The 21,554-nt window shown below is 41.0% G+C and overlaps 1 protein-coding gene across 1 annotated transcript; it reads left to right on the top strand.

The window, feature by feature from the left end:
* The first annotated feature begins 2,289 nt into the window (after positions 1-2,289).
* CHGB (chromogranin B) lies at positions 2,290-19,654 on the top strand. Its single transcript, XM_049779194.1, has 5 exons — positions 2,290-2,647; positions 8,057-8,103; positions 8,771-8,864; positions 16,340-18,060; positions 19,265-19,654. The coding sequence occupies exons 1-5, from the start codon at positions 2,605-2,607 to the stop codon at positions 19,346-19,348; spliced, it is 1,989 nt and encodes a 662-aa protein (XP_049635151.1). The 5' UTR covers positions 2,290-2,604; the 3' UTR covers positions 19,349-19,654.
* Positions 19,655-21,554: the final 1,900 nt, after the last annotated feature.

Here is a 21,554-nt window from a genome sequence, read left to right as displayed (position 1 = left end):
TTGTCTTGTATACAGCCAACTTGGCTTTGATCCATAGCACCCCTACGGTTCCCTGAGCCCATGAGGAATGATTTCTTAGCATACAGCCAGAAGTAACCCTTGAGCAGTGCTGGTGTGATCCAAGAACAACGACAACAAATATCCTGCCCTCCTCACCTGCATGGGTTCCCATTCCTACCAATGGTTTATGTTTCTGAGCTCCAGTGAGGATTCGTCTTTCCTTCATTCTTTGATTCCAAGGAGAGTCACAGTTCCCCACAGTTACTTATCTCTGTTTCACCATCTTCTTAGCTGATCTCTCAATGTGTCTAATTTCTGCATCATGTTTCCTTATTAAGCTGCATTTAGTGATTTCATTTTTTTGAAAAGATCCGGATGAATAACATTTCAAGAGTCATGTACAAAATATAAACAAGGTCATTCTCTTATATAGTCACTAAACAGTTATCAAGATCTGGACACTAGTATTGATATTTATTTTATTATTACATAATAATATGTATATGTAATCTACAAGTCTTTTTTTTTTTTGGTTTTTGGTTTTTGGGTCACACCTGGCGGTGCTCAGGGGTTACTCCTGGCTGTCTGCTCAGAAATAGCACCTGGCAGGCACGGGGGGGACCATATGGGACACCGGGATTCGAACCAACCACCTTTGGTCCTGGATCGGCTGCTTGCAAGGCAAATGCCACTGTGCTATCTCTCCGGGCCCGTAATCTACAAGTCTTAATTCAAATTTTACTATTCTGCTATTTACTATTATGGTTTTTAAAGTTCTTCTTTAAATATTGTGGCTGTGGTCACGGTGAACAAACCCCCAGCCTTTTCAGGTAAGTGGAATTACCTATTTGCAAAAAGAATATGAGTCCTGGGGTCAAGAGATAGTGCAGTGTAGGTACTGTGCTTGCCTTGCACAAAGCAGACTCAGGATCTCTGGCACCACAAATGTTCCCTGAACCCACCAGGGGTGATTCCTGAGTGCAGAGCTAAAAATAAGACATTAGCACCCTCCAGGTGTGGACCAAAAAAATTTTGTGTGCGTGTGTGTTCCACTGATTTTCACAATAAAACCTTTATTTAGCTGGATACATAGATATCTGCTTTTCCTCAAAGAGACCCCGAATGGAAATCCACTCCATTCTATAAAGCCTGTGTTACTATAAAAGATTCTGCATCATCTCTCTTTAGTACAGGAAATGTACCCGCTAGGCTTTTTTCTTAATTTCTCAGCACACTGGAGGAATAAAATACACACACATCAAAGATTTCCTGGAAGATGTTCACCTTCATCTCATACATAATGAGAAAACAGTTTCTATTCCAAATTTAAAGCAAGAGAAAATGCCCAGAGCTTGTGGGAGGTAATGTATGCTCACAAGCAAAATATCCACTAACATTCCTGAGACTGGTTGTGTTGTGTTGTGTGTGTGTGTGTGTGTGTGTGTTTAAATAAACCAAATGTTTGGAGGAACAGCAGATTCGACATTATTCAGTTACACCTTTGTTTTTAAAAACCATCACCCTCATTTCCAAACTCCACTTCTTATTCCTTTCCCATTAGCAGGAATTTCATCCTTCACTAAGGTAGTGAAGACTTGACGGGTGTTGGATGTTCATGACTGAAACACAATTACCAACAACTTTGTAACTAGTAAAAATAAATAAACAAGGGGCCGGAGAGAGAGCATGGAGGTAGGGCATTTGTCTTGCATGCAGAAGGATGATGGTTCAAATCCCGGTATCCTATATGGTCCCCCGAGCCTGCCAGGGGCGATTTCTGAGCATAGAGCCAGGAGGAACCCCTGAGCGCTGCCGGTGTGACCCCCCCAAAAAACAAAATAATAATTAATCATAATAATTACTAAACAAAAATTAAAAGAAAAACGTTTTCAAAGAAATATTCAAAGGAGATGTACATGCCCCCCTTTTTTAATATCTTTATTTAAACACCTTGATTCCAAATATGATTGTAGTTGGGTTTCAGTCATGTAAACCTTCACCCGTGCCACATTCCCATCCCCAATGTCCCAAATCTCCCTCCTTCCCACCCCTGTATTTAAGACAGACTTTCTACTTCCCTCATTCATTCACATGGTTAGGATAGTTCTCAGTGCAGTTATTTCTCTAACTGAGTGGTGAGTGAAATAATCCAGAGGGAGAGAGATAGACGCAGAATAGTCTCCCTCATCTATGGGTTTTGGGAAAAATAAAAGACCTTTTTGCAATAATCCTCAGAGACAAAAGAGAGGAGGACTGGAAGGTCCAGCTCACGACATGAAGCTCCTCACTGTTGCCTGTGCTCTCCCAAACCCGCTCCAGCCTTGGCCCTGCACCCCCTGGGCGACTGCCCTGCCTTGCCTGTGGCCTTGAGAGCGCAGCCACCCCCGGGGAGCCACCTGGTGACGTCAGGGCCGAGCGAGGGGGCGACTCCTCCCTGTGCCCGCCCCTCCAGGCTCTTTAAGAGCGGGGCCTGCGCCTGGAGCCCCGCAGCACCAGGGGGACCGATCCTCGCCTCGCCTCGCCTCGCCTCGCTTTCCTTCCCCTCTGCTGCTCCGATCCGCTCTCCGTGCAGCCCTGCAGAGCCGAGCCGGGCCGGGCCGGGCCATGCATCCCGCGGTGCTTCTCGGCCTTCTGGGAGCGGCGGCGGGTGAGTGGGAACTGCGGGCCGGCCGGTCAGCACCGCGGACAGCACCCCCGGCATCTTTCCTCCCAGGGGTGTAGATAGACAGACAGGTGGACTGGGTGGAAGGACCTTGCTTCTCGTCCCTTCAGCTCTCAACCCCGCTGTCTGACTTGGAGAAAGCCAGACTTGCACCAAACCCAAGACTTGATCTTTTCAGAGCTTGAGTTTTTCTAGCAATGGGACTGAAAACTGCTCGTGCTTGCAAAGGAAAATCCCCATCCTCACCTTTTGTGCTCACTTCTAAAATGTCACTCCCGCTTTCTCTACGGACAAGAGGGGCATGCTTGTCATTTGATTCTGTATCTGTGAATGTGTGCCTGGCTGCTGTAAGCTAGATGACCATGCAGGGTTGGGACAGCATGGGCTGTATGTATTAGTTGGCACAGGTATAATGGACTTTTTATATCATTATTCTTGTTGTTTAAACATGACAAAAAATTAAAAAGTTCTGGGTGTGCATGACATCTTTCTTCTTAATATATTCGTATGTATGCATTCATGTCTATTAAGGTAGAGTTGGTACACTGGTTCCATTTTGGAAGAGAGGAAGCATTTAATCTAATATTGTGAATGGAAACCACAGTAGATATTTAGACTGGGCACTTCTTAAAATGAATAGGGGTGGAAAACAATGATAAAGGTATATCTGAGATAGAGAAAATTGTTTTAAGCAATGAGAGTGTAAATTTTTAAGTAATAGACACGGTAATACTTTGGTGTAAAAGGTTGTGGTGTTACTCTTTCAAACCAATATGAGTCACAAAGAGATAATCTCTGAATGTTTGGGAAAAAATCAGTGTGTGTGTTCGAGCATAGGTGTGTGTATGTTTGAGTATGTGTACTGAAATACTATTTTATGAGCTTAGAAACTATTGAAAGATATCTGCCATTATCAGATTAAGCCAGAGGGTTTCCTTAGCTACTTTAATGACCTTGTAGAACATTGCTTTTCTCTGAACTTGAAATTCTAACTAAAATAGAGTTATTGGCACCCATGAATATGAAGCTCTCATTGTCCTCAGTTACTGGACTCAATATGTAAAGAAGCAAAATAAAAGCCAGTGATACAGTCAGAAGTTTCCCAAATTCTTTTCATCGTTATAAATCACCTATAAATGTTCTCAATTTAAGGAAAGAAAACCAAAAAGCTATTAAAAGTATTTTCCAGTCAAAACCTTTGTCAGAAGAAATTCCTTAAAATACTAACATTAGGCTGTACATTGTCCTATAGGTCACAAAAACAATGTCATTTGTGATACCTATTTAGCTGCAGTGGTAAAATATTTATAGATCTCTTATGTAAGAGAAGTTTGATAAGGGCACATTTTAATAGTAGTTAAATATCATCACTATCAAATTTCAGAATATTTTCATTGCCCAAGAAAAACTCTGCATTTATTCCCATAGTCATTTTGTATACGTGTCTCCTACTGGCAACTTCTGAAAATAAGAAAGAAGTATCACATTTCAAGCAGAGTTTGTCATTTAACTAGGGCTAAAATAATTGCTAGGGAAGGAAGAAAATTCAGGAAACCTTATTTCATTTTCTACCCTCTTGATCTTCCTGGAAGAAATCCACTGTCTTCTATAGCAGTACTGTGTACTCTTAAATTAATGTAACTGAACTAATTACATGATGTGTTTACTATATTGAGCAGGATGGTTCTGCTTTCTGAAGACTTAACTTATTTTGTAGCTAGTTGAAATTTGGGGTCAAGCCTTAATTGTCTTTTGTAACACTAATGGTTCAGAAGTCATTCTCATCCATAGCATTTGAAAATTTTTTCTACCATTAGTGCTTCACTTTTAACAAAGTATTGAGCTTGTTTTATGGCCCTAGAATCTTTACTAAAAACAACTGCGGGGGTGATGGTGGAGGCGTGGAGCAGGCAAGATTCTTTCTTGTAGTCAACTGACCCCAGTTTAATTTCTATCACCACATATGGTCCCCAGAGCTCCACAAAGAGTGACAGAAAAGTAAGTCTGAGTACAGGCCCTATGGGGCCCAGTTACCTCCTCAAATAAGTTAAACTGCTTTAGGAAATTGAAATGGCTTTGTTGTCACAGGTTTGCATTGAAAAGCATATAACAGGGGCCGGAGAGATAGCATGGAGGTAAGGCTTTTGCCTCTCATGCAGAAGGTCATTGGTTCAAATCCCGGCATCCCATAAGGTCCCCGGTGCCTGCCAGGGGCTATTTCTGAGCAGGTAACCCCTGAGCACCGCCAGGTGTGGCCCAAAAACAAAACAAAAAAATATAACAATACTTATATATCCCCCTAAGATTATTAATATACTTTTACAAAGAAATTCTAGCTCCTTTTCATTAAAAATGTACTTGAAAAGTATTTGAAAATGTACATTGAAGAGTACTAAGACTGATCTGAAATAGCAATACAACTTATAAGTTGTTAAACTATATAAAAATATTTCTTGGGGCCCGCAGAGATAGCACAGCGGCGTTTGCCTTGCAAGCAGCCTATCCAGGACCAAAGGTGGTTGGTTCGAATCCCGGTGTCCCATATGGTCCCCCGTGCCTGCAAGGAGCTATTTCTGAGCAGACAGCCAGGAGTAACCCCTGAGCACCACTGGGTGTGACCCCAAAAAACAAAAAAAAATATTTCTTTACCCCAAAATCTGATCATTTGATATTTTAGCTGTATCAGGAATTCATAAATATTTATATTTGTGGGGAAATATATCAAAGAATTAGCAAAAATTGCTTTACTAGGTTCAGCAATCTCATTTTATTTATTTATTTATTTTTTTATTTGGGGACTACATGAGCAATGCTCAGGGATTACTCTTTTTTTTTTTTTTGGGTCACACCCGGCAGTGCTCAGGGGTTACTCCTGGCTGTTTGCTCAGAAATAGCTCCTGGCAGGCACGGGGGACCATATGGGACACCGGGATTCGAACCAACCACCTTTGGTCCTGGATCGGCTGCTTGCAAGGCAAATGCCGCTGTGCTATCTCTCCGGGCCCTCAGGGATTACTCTTAATTCTGCATTCAAGAATCAGTCTGGTGGAGTTCAGGAGACCACATGGGGTGAGGAATAGGACACAGGTGAAACACCTGGAAGATAAGTGCCCTACCCACTATACTATCTCTTCAGCTCGAGGAAAAAAATTTGTTTTTTCAAATAGTTTTATTAAAGAATTTTTTTTGGTTCTTTCTTTGTTTTGTTTTGTTTTGTTTTAAAGAAGAATGATTCAGTGAAGTTTTACTAGAGAAAGAGTGTATCTTGAAGCAGAAATAATTCCAATTGGGCTGAAATGATAGTTACAGTGTTCAATTCCTGGATTCTCTTATGTTCTCAATGAGCCCACCAGAAATGATTCTTGAGCACAGAGTCAGGAATAACCCCTCTACCACTACAGAAAAAGAAAGGGAAGGGAGGGGAAGGGAAGGGAAGGGAAGGGAAAGGAAGAGAAGGGAAGAGAGGGGAGGGGAGGAATGAGGGGAGGGAAGGAAAGGGAAGGAGGGAGGGCAAGAAAGGAAAGGAAAGAGAAGGAAGGAAGGGAGGGAGGGAGGGAGGGAGGAAGGAAGGAAGGAAAGAAGGAAGGAAGGAAGGAAGGAAGGAAGGAAGGAAGGAAGGAAGGAAGGAAGGAAGGAAGGAAGGAAGGAAGGAAGGAGAGGTAGGAAGTGGAAATGAAGGGAGGGAGGAATCTAAGCAACAATGATTTGGGAGGTGAAATAACAGTCTAGCATTTTGGATCCCAAGTGTCTATGTGGGAAGTCATTCAGATCTTGCCTGAGTCTCATGTTCATACCTTGTTAATGACTTCTAAAACATTTTGCAAATGGTTTTTAATGTACTGAGGACTCTGGGTCTCTAGACACAATTAAAATAGGTCTTGCTTTGAAAAGGAAATTTTAATAAGGTGAGCAAACAAATAGGTCCCATATATCTAGACAACTCTATGCTATGTAATGGTTGGAAAGGGGTAGTTGAAAAGACTTAAAGAGCAGACATGGGAGGAAAGGTCAAGTTGCTAGTAATAAATAAACAGCCCTTGAGTAGTTTCTGAGGCTTTGTCCTGGCTTGAGTGAGCTTTTCTCTTAATTCTCTTATCTAGAAGCCTAGAATTTTTTGTGGCCAGCTCCTCTGGCCAAAGCAGCCTTTTATCTTCCAGAAACAGTCAAGGAAATTGTGGTGATAATCTTATAGGTCAACACTTGGAGTTTTTCCATTGGAAAAATGCTTAAACAAACAGGAAGTGAAAGTGAACGATAAAAGAATCAAATTATCCTTGTTGGTTTTGTTTTGTCTTCTTGCTGGGGTTCTTAGGGAGGGCCTCATGCAAGCAAGTGCTGACCCTGAACTAAATCTTCCAGTTTCAAAACCATTTTGAAAAGAGAGAAAATGACACTGGAAAATTACAGTAACCTGAAGTGTTAGCAAAGGAGACAAGCCCTTCATTTTGCTTTAAAATACAAGTTAAGATAAGGAAATTGCAAGTTATTCTTTTAAGAGCCAGAGTGATGCACAGTAGGTAGGGTGCTTGCTTTGTAAATAGTTGACTTGGATTTAAGCCCCAGCAATGAGCCTCTTGAGTTCACCAGGAGTGATCCCTGAGTAGAGAGCCAGAAGTAAGTACTGCTAAAACAGAAAATTATTCTCTCCAAGTTGTTAAATATGTATTTGTCTATATAAGTTTGAGTATATAATAGTAGAATTAGAAAGTAAAAGGGAAATACCGAACTGATACAGGCATTTGAGGCAAAGCACTGAGGTTCAATGAGAATGAATTTTGTAAGGTGAAAATAACCTTGTTTTTGTTAAGGAAGTTTCAAGGATTTTCTTAGATACAGTAATAGTAGAGGAAGTCATAGGCTTTAATTCATTTGGGAGTAAATCCAAGGTTTGAGATGGGCAGTTTCATGTGTATTGTTTCATATACACTACAGTTTTATATACATTAGTTTTATCTTAACTTTTTATTAAAATACAATGTGAATATATAAGATCCTTAGAGCATACTCATGCAACTTACAGGATATTTTTCACCCTCCAAGCAAATTTGGATAATTAGCTCCCAGATCAAGAGAAACTGTGATCCCTCAGAGTTTCCCTTGCCTATAATCTGTATTTTCTTTAGATAAGATGCCATTCGTTTGGAGATCATGTTTAAGGAATTGAGTGCATGCATGTGTTGTGTGTGTGTGAGTGTGTGTGTGTGTGTGTGTGTGTGTGTGTGCAGTTGAGCAGTCATAGTTCCCGAACAATCATCTCCAACTCTTTACTCTGCTCAGCTCTGATTTTGCACTGTAATAGACACAATACACAGGAGGAGGTGGGCAATTTTTGTGCATTTGGGGTTAAACCGCTTCCAAAATTGACTCGTTTCTCTTTCTTTTTCTCCTTTAAAGTTGTTGGCTCTGTGCCAGTGGATAATGGGAACCACAATGAAGAAATGGTAAGTTGTCTTGGAAACTTAGGATCTAGATAGAGTTAGAGTCTCCCACTTATTACACTAAATCGAGCAAAGACAAAATCAAGTAAGTTTTTGAAACCTACCACATAATCTTACAAGGCTAGGTTGTTGTGGGTTTTTTTTTTTATCTCCAAAGAAATGAACACAAGGAATGGCTTTTGGGTGCTTGACTTGGCTTTTGGGTGCCCTGAAAATAGTTGTATCATCTTAGCATCTTTCTTTTTACCTATTCCAAAATGGGCATTTATTGCTCTTCTGGGGTAATTTTGATTTTTTTTGTTTTTGTTTTTGGGTCACACTCAGCAGCGCTCAGGGGTTACTCCTAGCTCTACACTCAGAAATCACCCTTGGCAGGCTCCAGGGACCATATGGGATGCCGGGATTCAAACTGCCATCCTTCTCCATGCTATCTCTCCTGCCCTTCTGGGGTAATTTTGATCCACTGTCTTGCATTGCTTCATGGAGGGACCTGAGAGATTTCAATACAGACCATTTAAAAATTAATCTCGGATTCTGCCCCCAAAGTTACCTCAGCATGGATCACATTCATGACCACACCTCCCACACAGCAGCTCGGGGTCAGGCAGTAACACCAGTAATATCCCAGTGACACCAGCTTTTGCCAATCTGATTTTTGTTTTACTTCCAGGTGACTCGATGCATCATCGAAGTCCTCTCAAGTGCCCTGTCTAAGTCTGGCACACCCCCCATCACCCCTGAGTGCCGACAAATCCTGAAGAAGAGTAAGTATCCCTCACTGTAAGAGATCTTTGTCCTCTTGCTCCTAATCCATCCCTTAACTTCTGAATAAATGCAAGACACGATGCAGAGGGAAAGAGTTTTACTAAACAAGAAGATCCAACTTTTGGTTCCTTTTACACCAATTAATTGCTGTGTCACCAAAGAGCTGACTCCTTGTCCCTCTAGGTTTAGTTCCTCAAATATGTAATAATAATCTTAGAGATGTCAGTCCTTGGTTTTAAAGTTTTCATTGGTAGACAGAGCTACATTTGATTAGAAGGAATGAGAACATTCGTTTGTCATCAGTGTTCTGAGGGTGCTGGGCCTAAGAATGAGGCTTTTTTAATTGATTAGATCATTTTATGTAGGAGTTATTTGAAAGGTAGTTGCAATGCATGGACCTAGAAGTTTAAAACCTGAGAACCAGAATACTGAGGGTACAAGCAGAGTCTCCAAAGAATCAGAGCACTGACCTAATGTGTCTAGACTAGGATTTTTTTTTCTCTCTACAAAACAGCTTTTGTTCTAAAAGAACATTGAACAGTGATGAGTCACATTCATCAGGAGTTCACATTAAGGAGGAATATGACTAAGCGACCAAGTGTATGTGTCATATTGTAAAGCTCTAGGTTTGGTCCCTGGCGTTGAAGTGAAACCAACCAACAAAGAGATCAATGTCAGAAGATTATTCATAAAGTCAGACAAATTCGGGTTAAAAAAAAAGGCAACATTGTTCTTTCCAACATCTTTCTTACTTTGACTTTTTTTTTTTGAGGGGCGGGGTTGGAGGGTGCCACACTTGGTGATGCTCAGGGGTTACTCCCGGCTATGTGCTCAGAAATTACTCCTGGCTTGGGGGAATCATATGGGATGCCGGGGGATCGAACTGTGGTCCATACTAGACTAGTGCGGGCAAGGCAGACGCCTTACCACTTGTGCCACCACTCCGGCCCCTTACTTTGACATTTTTGGTCAGACTGTGAAGATGAATTTTTATTTCCATTCACTTTCAAATTTTCTCATTGCAAATAATACTCGCCTATTATTGTTGCACATGCTTGCTCACACATTAAATGGTAAAAAATAAGTCCTAGTGATTAACAAAAAGGAAATAAGACAAAATCCACCATTGGGGACTTCAGTGCAAGCCAAATATGTAGGAGCAAGGCCTATAGAAACCTCAGAGCAGGTCCCTTCTCCTACAAATATGATTTTCTGAATTTCTTTCTGATTAATGTTTTCAAAGAATGAAAAGGAGTTGGAATTGACATATTAGATGGAAACTTAAGAGAAAACTCTCAGATGCTGGTGAGGTGGTACAGTGGAGAAGGTACATAACTGTGCACAGTTGAGTCGAGTTCTATCCCCAGCACTCCAAATGGTCCCCAAGCACTGACAGGAGTGATCTCTAGTGCAGAGTCAGAAGTGGCCCCCACATGGTCCCTGAGTACTTTTGTCACACCTGTAACAAACAAACAAAAACAAATGTGTTTGTGCGCACACACACATATATATCTGATCAAATTCTTCACCTTTAGGCCATGGTCATTGCTTGCTTCTCTCTTCCTCATCATGTCTCTTACAGTTTCGCCACAATGTCTCTTGAGAGAGCCTCAGGGAAAGCTGTAAAAATCTAGTGAGTCAAGATTTATCAGATTCTGAAAACAAAGTCTGTACAGCATTGAAGAGCTTGTTTGAGGTGGCAGAAGAGAAAATTCACAAATGGGAGGGCATATATGCCTTTTAAGAAGGGAATATGTAATATATAGACATACATATTCTATAATGTGTAATAGCTATATTTTTATATATAATTATATCATTTTTTACCCTAGGTTGAAGAAATACAGATGCTGTTACTCGATCTTGGGATTTTATTTTTGAAAGTTAACATTTGGATTTTTAAGAAATAGAGAGATAGTATAAGTAGTACAGATAGGAGGCAAGATATTTACTTCGCATGTTAGAATTCCAGGACCACATATGGTCTCTGGAGCATCACTAGGGTCACTCTTGAGTACAGAGTACAGAGCTCTGAGTACAGAGCTAGGAATGGCCCCTGAGCAAGGGGCCCCAATACTTTCTTCCCCAGACCCCATTTGAATTTTTTTTTTTGGGCCATACCTAGTGACACTCAGGGGTTACTAATGGCTATGCTCTCAGAAATCGTCCCTTGCTTGGGGAACCATATGAGACACGGGGAGCGAACCCAGATTCATCCTGGATCAGTCCCGTGCAAGGCAAATGCCCTACCGCTGCGCTATCACTCTGATCCCAGCCCCATTTGAATTTTTAAGTAATATCTCATAGTATTAAAATATGGTCCCCTCTTAATTTTTATCTCATTTGAATTCCAACTTTTAGGAATTTTCTAAAAATTTTTCTAAACAAATATAGGTACCAAATAGAATTCACCTGTTGGCTACCAGTTTTTGACACTGCCCTAGGCTAGTTTTCTTGATACCTGTCTTCAGCTAATCAGAAATGGGTGGAAGTTTTAGGCAACAAGAAGGATGATTTCCTCCATTGGTCCCTCCTTTTCTAGCCTGTCTTCATCTCTTCTCTCTACCCAACACAATTCTAGAACCAAGGTAGAGAGAAATCACTGTTTGATGGTTGTACCTTTGAGAGCACACAGCTCAGTTTCTTTTCACATAAATTAATCTCTTTAATCTGCTTGATGGTCCTTGCATCATGACAATGAAAGTATTTCCTTGCTTGTTTTATTTGGAAGCACAAGTAAGCATCATACCTTGCCTTTACAGAGTGACAGTGATTGGGCTGCTGATCTCACCTTCTGTGATTTCACCTAAAGTTAAGCTAAATTTAGAAGAAAGTGCTAAGCTTCAGGTCAAGTGACTACAGACAGAACACATTTAAGAGGGAAAACATAAAAATACTTCTGTCCCCAAAATGCCAAAATAGAACAGGGGCCACCCAGCCTATACCCAAAGTTGAGCTCCTTTCCAGGTTCTGGCAATTTTAGCTGATTCTCAGAATGATTCACTCTCTGAGCTCTTTGCTTATCTCTGTTCTCCTGGCCAACTCCACCTTATACTGGCCTTTCTTTCTTTCTTCTTTTTTCTTTTTTCTTTCTTTTTCTTTCTTTCTTTTCTCTTCTTTCTTTCTTTCTTTCTTTCTTTCTTTCTTATCTTTCTTTCTTCTTTTCTTCTTCTTCTTTCTTATTCTTTCTTTCTCTTTCTTCTTTCTTCTTTATTATTTCTTCTTCTTTCTTTCTCTTTTCTCTCCCTTTCTTTCTTTCTTTCTTTCTTTCTTTTTCTTTCTTCTTTATTTTTTCTTTTTTCTTTATTTTTTCTTCTTTATTTTTTTCTTTCTCTTTCTTTTTTGTGTTATTTTCTTATCTCTGCTTCTTCCTCCCTCCCTCTCTTCCTCCCCTCTTTTCTTCCTCCCTTCCTTCCTTCTTTTCTTTCTTCTTTCTTTTACCATGTTTACTATTCATGATAACATGATGATCATGTTTACTGTCTCATACATACCTTATTTCAATCTCACCCCTCCGGCATTCCTTCACTATTGCCTCTGGGTCCCCCCCCCCATACCCTGATTCTAACTCCCTCCCTTGATAAACTCAGTTCTATGGGCCAGTTCTCAGGTTTTAACTTTGCCATTTTCTATTCCTTTACTATGTTTCTTGATATGCCACATATGAGAAACAATATTCTGTATTCTTTCTCTCTTTCTTTCTAACTTCACTCAGTGTGATACTCTCCATGTAGCAGCAAGTTGCGTGATTTCATATTTCATCTTAGAAGAAATTTTCAGATTTGGGCTATTGTGAATAGTGGTACAACGAACATAGGAATACAAATATCAACATATGAACAATTCTCAAAAAACTAAGAATTCTCAAGAAAAATAATTTCACTTCTTAGTACCTACCTCAGGCACCCAATATTGGCTTTTAAAAGGCAAAGACATTGGTGTGAGACAAGCTCTAGATGCCTGGATAAGTTGATCTGTCGCCTAACAAAATCTGAGGTTGTTGTCAAACCTGACTGGGATTGAAGCAGAGTTATAAACTACCCAAAGTGGATCTATTTTTTTTTTTTTTTGCAAATGTCAGTTCAAAATACCTTGTCATCTAATGTTACAAAGCAAATTTATTTTTATGAAAAACATAGACATGCAGCTAGGAATAATATAGCCATTAGGATGCATGTCTAGTATGCACCTGGCCTGGGTTCATTCCTGGCACAACATGGTTTCCCAAAAGTGCCGGGTGTGTCTCTGAAGAACTCAGCACTGCTGGGGAGGATGATACAATTCCTAGTGCCACATGATCTGAGAAGCACTGCATCCTCAAGGTTTTTGCATTGAACTGCCAGCCAATTTTAATGAGAATCATCTTGTAGGGGGGAGGTATTGGGCATCTAAGCAACTCTTGGAAAAGTCACTCCCCCTCCTGCAAAAAGAAAGTCAGACTTTAAAAAGTATTTAACAGTGCTGTTTCACAGAAATATAACATGGACCCAGAAAATAACTTTAAATATGTAGTAGCCATAATCAAAAATTTAAAAAGCCGGGAGAAATGAAAGAATAAGTGTTAATTTAATACCTATCATTCAGTTACTTTTAATAGATTCAATATATTAATATATCAGAATACTATCATTTTACAACAGAATTGATATAAGAATTTGATTTTGTTTGGTTTCTGGGGCAACCACATCTGGTGGTGCTCAGGGCTTTTCCTGCTTTGCACTCAAGAATCATTCCTGGTGGGGTTCAGGAACCCTATGGGATGCTGCGGCTCAAACATGGGTCAACTCTGTTGGAAGGCAAGCAATGTACTTGCTGAACAGGTGCATGTTCTCTTTAGCCTCAGAAAACTTGATATGTTTTATTCTCTTTGGAACAAAGTCTTAGAAATCTGGAGTCTATCTTCCACTTGTACATCTCATTTGGAATTGGACCAAATACATTTGGAAGGCTCAGTAATCATAAAGGACTGGGGATCACACAATGGGAAGCACAGATGGAGAACTGAAGCTGTATGTGTCCTTTACTTCAGAATTTGTATCAGAACTGAGCGACTAAGCAGAAATCTAAATCCTCCCAGTTAACATACTATTACCTGCACCTGTCTTTAATGGGATGCATAGGATCAAGAAGGATTTAGGGAAGGAGTTACAGACACCTGGAGATTAGGAGAGAATGGCATTCAGTTTAAGTATGTTATGTCATTGTTGGTGCATGAAACACAAAGATAACAAGACAACTGAAGCTCATTTCCAACCTTTGAGAACATGCTGAGAATGGGACTTGAATGAAGAAAGAAATGGCCCTTTCCATGACTGTATTTTTTCATGATAGAAATATTCACCCCACCTGGGGCTGGAGAAATAGCACAGCAGTAGAGCAATTGCCTTGCATGTGGCCAACACAGGATGGACCTCGTTTCGATTCCCAGCATCCCTTATGGTTCCTCCAACCTGCCAGAAGTGATTTCTGAGTGCTTCTGGGTGTGACAAAAAAAAAAGAAAAAGAAAGAAAGGAGGAAGGAAGGAAGGGAGGGGAGGAAGGGAAGGGAGGGAGGGAGGGAGAGAGAGATGAGAGAGAGAGGAGAGAGAGAGAGAGAGAAGAAAGAAAGAAAGAAAGAAAGAAAGAAGATAAAGAAAGAAAGAAAGAAAAAGAAGAAAGAAAGAAAAGAAAAAAGAAAGAAAAAAGAAAAAAGAAAAGAAAGAAAGATAAAAAAGAAAGAAAGAAAAGAAGAAAGAAAAAAGATAGAAAGAAAAGAAAGAAAAGAAAGAGAAAAAGAAAGATAAGAAAAAGAAGAAAGATGAAAAGAAGAGATAAAGAAAGAAAGAAAGAAAGAGAAAGAAAGAAAGAAAGAAGAGAAAGAGAAGAAGAAAGAAAGGAGAAAGAAAGAAAGAAAGAAAGAAAAGGAAAAAAAGGAAAAAAGAAAAAAGAAAGAAAAAGAAAAGAAAGAAAGAAAGAAAGAAAGGAAAAAGAAAGAAAAGAAAGAAAGAAAGAAAAGAAAGAAAGAAAGAAAGAAAGAAGAAAGAAAGAAAGAGAGAGAAAGAGAGAGAGAAAGAAAGAGAGAAAGAAAGAAAGAAAGAAAGAAAGAAAGAAAGAAAGAGAGAAAGAAAGGAAGGAAGGAAGGGAAAAAGGAAGGAAGGAAGAGGGAGGGAGGAAGAAAAGAGGAAGCAGAGAAAGAAAGAAAAAGAAAGAAAGAAAATATTCTCCTCTACTTGTCACCAATTACTAAGTTATATTGTCAACACACTGTTTATCTAACAATAAAAATCTGATAAACTAAAGGTTAATTTTTTTTTAACTCTGGGCCTGTGTGATAGTACAGTGAGTAGGGCATATGCCTTGCATGAGGCTGGCCTGGGTTCCATCCCCTGCATCCCATATGGTCCCTATGCCTGCCAGGAATACTTTTGAGTGCAGAGCCAGAAGTAATCCCTGAGTGCCATCAGATGTGACCCCAAAACACAACAAAACAAAAATTAAGTCTACCCTCAGGTCCTGAGAGACTTTTCATTTTAACTATTTTAACTCTATTGATTGGATTTTAGCACGAACTACTTAAATGATGCTAATTTTTTGCACTTTCCTAGAGCAACCTTGGAAAGATTGGTCCTGAATTACATCTTACAAAAACACACCTTTGTCTGCAAAAAGGGATCAATCTAGATAAACTCTACAATTACTCTTGGTTCTATGTGTGTATATATATATATTTGGATCCATTTTGAACATTAAAAGTGAGAGGTACTGGTTGGGTGTAAAAAAACTATAGTAAATCTACTTTTAGCTTTAAATATGCCCAATAAAATTTTATATTACTTTATAAAATCGGAGTATCTATCTATTAATGTAAAATATTATCCAGGGTCAGAATAATAGTACAATGGATAGGATGCTTCCCTTGCATGTACCTTGGGACCCCATATGGTCTTTTGAGTGATCCCTGAGTGAAGAGCCAGGAATAAGCCCCAAGCATTGCTGATTGTGATTCCAAAACAGCAACAATAAAATTAATTATTCCAGTTGGGCTTTCTTATTTTTTTTAGTTTTGGGTTTGGGGCCACACTTGCCTATGCTCAGGAATTACTCCTAGCTCTGTGCTAAGGGGTCATTCCTGGTAGTTCATACTGGGGTCTGCATGTAAGGCAAATACCTTAACCTCTGTACAGTTCTCTCCAGTCCCCTAGTTCAGTGATTTTTTTTTTAGGGTCATTAGAATTTTTTTGGTTTTTGGGTCACACTGGCAGCACTCAGGGGATACTCCTGGCTCAACACTCAGAAATCACTCCTGGAAGGCTCAGGGGACCATATGGGATGCCGGGATTCAAACCACCATCCTTCTGCATGCAAGACAAAGGCACTAACTCCACGCTATCTCTCTAGCCCAGGGTCATTAGAATTTATAGTGATCATCATTGTCCAGTTCTTGCTGAACTTAAAGCACTTTTAAACTTCTATTTACTTTTTCATTTTTGTGTAGGTGGAAAAGAAGTGAAAGATGAAGAGAAAAGTGGGAATGAAAACACAAGGTTTGAGGTCAGGTTGTTAAGAGACCAAATTGATGCCTCAGAAGCCCACGGACCCCCGGGCAGAGAAGGAGTAGAAACTCCCAAGAAAGAGAACCCCCAAGATTCAGCAATAGCTACAGAAACAGAAGGGGGTGGACACAGCCATGAGGAAGAAGTTAAGCCCCATGAGAGCCTTCCCCCCTTCTCCAACAGTCATGTCTCCAAAGAAGCAAAAGCACAACATTCCGACCTGAGCTCAGGAGAGAAGCAAGCCAAGGAGAAGGAGAAGCAGCCCAAGGGGGCACGAGAAGATGCCAGCGAAGAGCTGCACATTGAAGAGCCATTGGAGACACAGAACATTTTTCTCCACACGAGAAACCAGGCCACCTTGAATGACAGAGAAGACACTGTGTCCCCTTATGGTGAGCGCTTGGAGGGGAAGACACACAGCCGGGAGAGGAGTAGCCAGGAGAGTGGAGAAGAAACGGGGAGCTTCGAGAAATACCCCCACACATCTGAAAGTCAGGTTGAAAGCCAGCAGGAATCCAAGGAGAGTGGGGAAGAGGCCAGTCCTGAGGTGGACAAACGACTCTTGAGGCACCACCCTTCTAGGACCAGGCCTGACAGGTCTTCCCAAGAATGGAATCTTGAGAACAAGGGAAAAGACCATCCTGGGGAAGCCTTTGAAGAATCAAACGCAGCCTGGACCAGTTTAGGGAACAGGCAGGACTACCATCCAAGCCCCAATAGGGCTTTCCAGCAAGAATCAGAATATGGCGGAAGAGTGAGGAGTTCTCCAGCTGTCCAGCTTCCTGAGAGGATGGAGGGGGGATATCACAGGGGCAGAGGAAATGATGAGTACAGGGCTCCAACTTCTCCCATTGAAGAGAGCCAGGAGGGGGAAGGGCAGAGGAATTACTATAGCCCAGAGCCTGATTATATAGCACCAGAATACAGTGAAGAAGGCAAGGAAGAGAAGGGCTGGGAGTGGGGTCCACGCCCCGAAGCTAAGTCTGGTGAGCCAGAGGCAAGCAACAAAGAAGACAAAAGGTTCTTGGGTGAAAGCTACCACCAGGTTGGAGTAAACCCTATGGACAAGGCAAGGAGGTATCCACAAGGTGATTGGGATGAGCAAAACAGAAACAATCTTAAGTACGGGCAAGGGAGAGGTGAGGAAGGAGTCCATGGAAGATGGCAGCAGCCAGAATATCTGCCAGAGAGCAGGCCGAGGGAGGAAGCCCAGCTTCTGGGCCAACGGTCCACTCCCCACCACACCTCTTATGAGACCAAGAGGCTCAGGGAGCTGCTGGACTCATATTATCGCCCAACCCAGTGGAAGAGCAACCATTATGAGAGGAAAGACAATATGGAGGATGGTTTCTTGGAGGGTGAGGAGGATAACGGGCTAGCCTTGAACGAGAAGAATTTTTCCCCAGAATACAGCTATGATTGGTGGGAAAAGAAGCCTTTCGAGGACAATGTGAACTGGGGCTATGAGAAGAGGAATATGGGCCCCCAACTGGTTCCAAAGAGGCAGTATGACAGAGTGGCTGAACTGGACCAGCTCCTTCACTACAGGAAGAAGGCTGCCGAGTTTCCTGACTTCTATGACTCTGAGGAGCCAATGAGTCTGCACCAAGCAGCAGAAGTTGAAGGAGAAAGGGCTGGCCAAGGTGTCCTGACAGAAGAGGAGGTATGGTGTGGGGCTCCTGCCATAGTTAAGTTAGGAGGGTTCTTATTGCTACCAGGGAAATGGCTCAAGTGGTTGGAACGCATGCTTTGCTAGTTGGAGTTTAGGATTCAATTCTTGATTTCATATTCCCTGGGCACCAGGGGAGGTGGCCCTGAGCACTGAGCCAGGATATCCCTGAGCACTACTCGATATGCCCCCCAAAAGAAGAGGATTAGGTCAGTATTAATAGGTTGTGGATAAGAGAACTAATGCAGCAGTTTAAGACATTTGCCTTGCATGCTGCCAACCCAGGTTCAGTGCACAATAACACATACAGTCCTCTGAACACTGCCAGGAGTGACCCATGGGCACATCTGAGTATGACCCAAACTCCTTCCCCAGATGTTCAATATTGCTTCGTATTAATGGGGAGATATGGGTGAGAATTAACCACTAAGAGAAGGCACCCCTTTATAGTGGAGCAGAGCATCACCAAAATGTGCACACAATTGCCCACATCCTCCAATTGACATGAAACCTGGATCTCAGGTAAGATTCGCCTGAAGACCCTAAAAAAGTCCAAAGTCAGAGACCCCCCCCTTCAGAGGCTCTGTCTGCTTGAAAATAAGGAGTAGCCTAGGCCATCGGATATTACTAAAGCTCTGACTTGATTTCAGTGTTCCCTCAAGGATGACAGTCAGTGTCCTGTTGTATTTTCCTGGGCTTTTTTAACTCTTCACTACTTATTTTGCCAAGGTAGGAAGAAAATAGATGATACAGAAATAAGTCGCTTTGGCTTACCTTTATCAACTGCTGGGTTACCACAGTCAGATGTGTACATCTGAGACTGGTAGCATTATTGGAGCTCTACTTCCCTAAACACTATCACCCTCTTTCTCCCAAACTGATTAAATAGGCTGATGCTTCTCAAACTTGAATGCACATCAGAACCAGGAGAGATACCTACATTTCAGCACTTCCGTGTCAGTGGGTCCTGGAAGGGGTCCAAGAATCCTGGATTTGTAGCTTCAATTTAAGAGTTCTGACAAGTTTCCTGATGATGCCCATGTAATTGGTCAAGAAACTGTACTTTGAGAACTAGTGTTATAAGGTGCCTCATATAGATAACTAACATATCAAAACTTCCTTCTTTGTAGTCAGGATTCTTCAAAGTATAAAAAAATTAATTGACCTGGAATCTCATGTCTCTCCTTTTTTTTTCTAGAAAAAAGAACTTGAAAACTTGGCTGCAATGGATTTGGAACTTCAGAAAATAGCCGAAAAGTTTAGTGGTAATCGAGGGGGCTGATATAACTGTTGGGACAAATGACTATTGTAGACAGCAACTCTGACATTATCTATTTTTCATCACTTTATTGAAAGACACTCTTTAGTTGTCTGAAGAGAGAAAGCATTTATTATTGATCGAATGTTTGACATAATTGGAAAAGTATTTTTTGTAGAATGAATTTGAAAAATTAGTAGCATGACTTACAGCATATTCTTTCTGCAAAGTAGACATATTTACATGCTTGTGACCATGACTGTGCTACTATCCTTAAAAATATATCTCTGTTTCTGTTTGAAATAATAAAAGATTCATCTAAGGCCATAAGCTTCATGTTCTCAGCCTTTGGGGGTGGTGGGGACTAAGAGAGATAAGCATGGCTTTGAAACCTGTTCTTTGGTTACTGTTATTGGTTTTAAGGCCTCAGGACTTACTCTTGGCTCTGTGCTCAAGAATCATTCATGGTGGTGTTTTGGGAAGGACATGGGATTTGGGGGATGGAAACCATGTCAGCTACATCCAAGGCCAGTGCACTGTCTATTGTTCCATCTCTCTGGTCCTGAAGTTTATTCCTTAAATTCCAAAAAAAGATAACACAGGATTTGTTAGTCTTTGAGTACAGAATAGGAAAAAAGTGGGGGTAAAGTCTTTGAAATCAAAGAATGCGCAGTATATAAGGGGAAAGAGCAGGAAAAGACATCTGTTGTCACAGACTTGAGAAAGATTGCATAGGGTTGAATAATTTGTTTCTAAAAATGATCTCAGGCATGACTTTTGAAATCCAATTATCTGGAAAACTCTGAAAATAGCCAGGGTCATTTTTCAAGTGTGAGGAGGAATATTAGCTCCTGGGTAGAACTCCAGTTTGAGAATCACATGTGAACCAGTCCCTGGCAAGTTCCTGGGCAATGTGGGTCTGTCTGATCTCCATGTTAAGAAGACAAGGCTCAGTTTAGATACGTAAAACAAAGATGTTAGACTCATTGTGTTTGAGGCTGGTATGCACTTATACAAAGCACTTAGTGCCTAGCATATAACAATGTTAAAGGACAATAACTCTGAAGCTTTTTGTTTTGTTTTGTTTGGGGGCCACACCCAGTGACATTTGGTTTAAGTTACTCCTGGATATGCGCTCAGAAATAACTCCTGGTTTGGAGCATCATATGAAATGCCGGGGAATCAAACCGCGGTCCATCCTAGGTTAGCCATGTGTAAGGCAAATGCCCTATCGCTTGAGCCACTCCCTCTGGCCCCAACTCTGAAGCTTTTACAGCAAAACAATTGGATAATTTTTCCTTCTGCCTCCTTTCACTGTCATTTCATGGCTTATATGGCATTGAATTTTTCTTGGTTGACTTCTACTGTTTTAACAATTTGGGTTAAGAGCTATTCTTTGGAAGATGGCAAGAATAAGTCAGAAAATCCTCTATAACTTTTACTTAACCTGAAAAAGTCTGGTTCTGCTTCTCATGGACTAAATCAAGAATTGCCTGTGCTAAGCCAAAATGAAGCTCAGCAGGAAAGCATTGACCTTGCATATGTACTTGTGGGCTACCCTGGGTTCCATTTCCTGGACTGTGTTTTGAAAAAAAAAAATTGCATATTCTTATTTAGTCGTATTCTTCAAAAAAAATCTTCCAGTGACATTCTGTGAGAATTCCCACAAATTTCAGCTTTATCACATGGAGACCAAAGCCAATTGGTTCTATGAATTTGATGAGAAATCATCTTATATCTGGTCACATGCTTCTAGAAAGCTGCTTCTTATTTCCTTTCCTGGTTTCTTTTCTTTTTTCTTTATTTTTTTTTTTTTTGTATGTTTTTTTTTGGGGGGGGGGGTTGTTGTTGTTCCATATATAGCCATGCCCAAAGCTTTCTCCTGGATGTGAGCTCAAGGCAACTCCTGATTCTGTGTTCAGGAGATAATTTGTGGTACCAGGAATTGAATCCACGTCAGCTGTAGGCAAGGCTGTACTAACTGTACATATGCTGTACTAACTCTTCGGTCTCCAGCGTGAACCTTCTTTATTTTTTGTTTATTTGTTTGTGAGCACATCCAGCAGTGCTCAGGGGTTACTCCTGGCTCTGCACTCAGAAATCACTTCTGGCAGGCTCTAGGGACTGTATTAGATGGTGGGAATTGGACCCAGGTTGGTTATGTGCAAGACAAACACCCTTCCTGCTGTGCTATAGCACCAGGTCCCCCTTCCTGTTTTCTTTAATTATG

This window comes from Suncus etruscus, chromosome 9 (genome assembly GCF_024139225.1).
Source record: "Suncus etruscus isolate mSunEtr1 chromosome 9, mSunEtr1.pri.cur, whole genome shotgun sequence".
NCBI classification, from domain to species: domain Eukaryota; kingdom Metazoa; phylum Chordata; class Mammalia; order Eulipotyphla; family Soricidae; genus Suncus; species Suncus etruscus.
Note: the sequence above shows the minus strand (reverse complement) of the source record. Positions and strands in the feature narration are given on the sequence as shown.

Excerpts from the sequence above, each read along its gene's own strand:
- CHGB (XM_049779194.1), top strand. The coding sequence starts at position 2,605 with ATGCATCCCGCGGTGCTTCTCGGCCTTCTGGGAGCGGCGGCGG. Across the intron at positions 2,648-8,056 it reads CCTTCTGGGAGCGGCGGCGG|TTGTTGGCTCTGTGCCAGTG; the intron begins GTGAGTGGGAAC and ends TCTCCTTTAAAG. Across the intron at positions 18,061-19,264 it reads GTGTCCTGACAGAAGAGGAG|AAAAAAGAACTTGAAAACTT; the intron begins GTATGGTGTGGG and ends TTTTTTTTCTAG.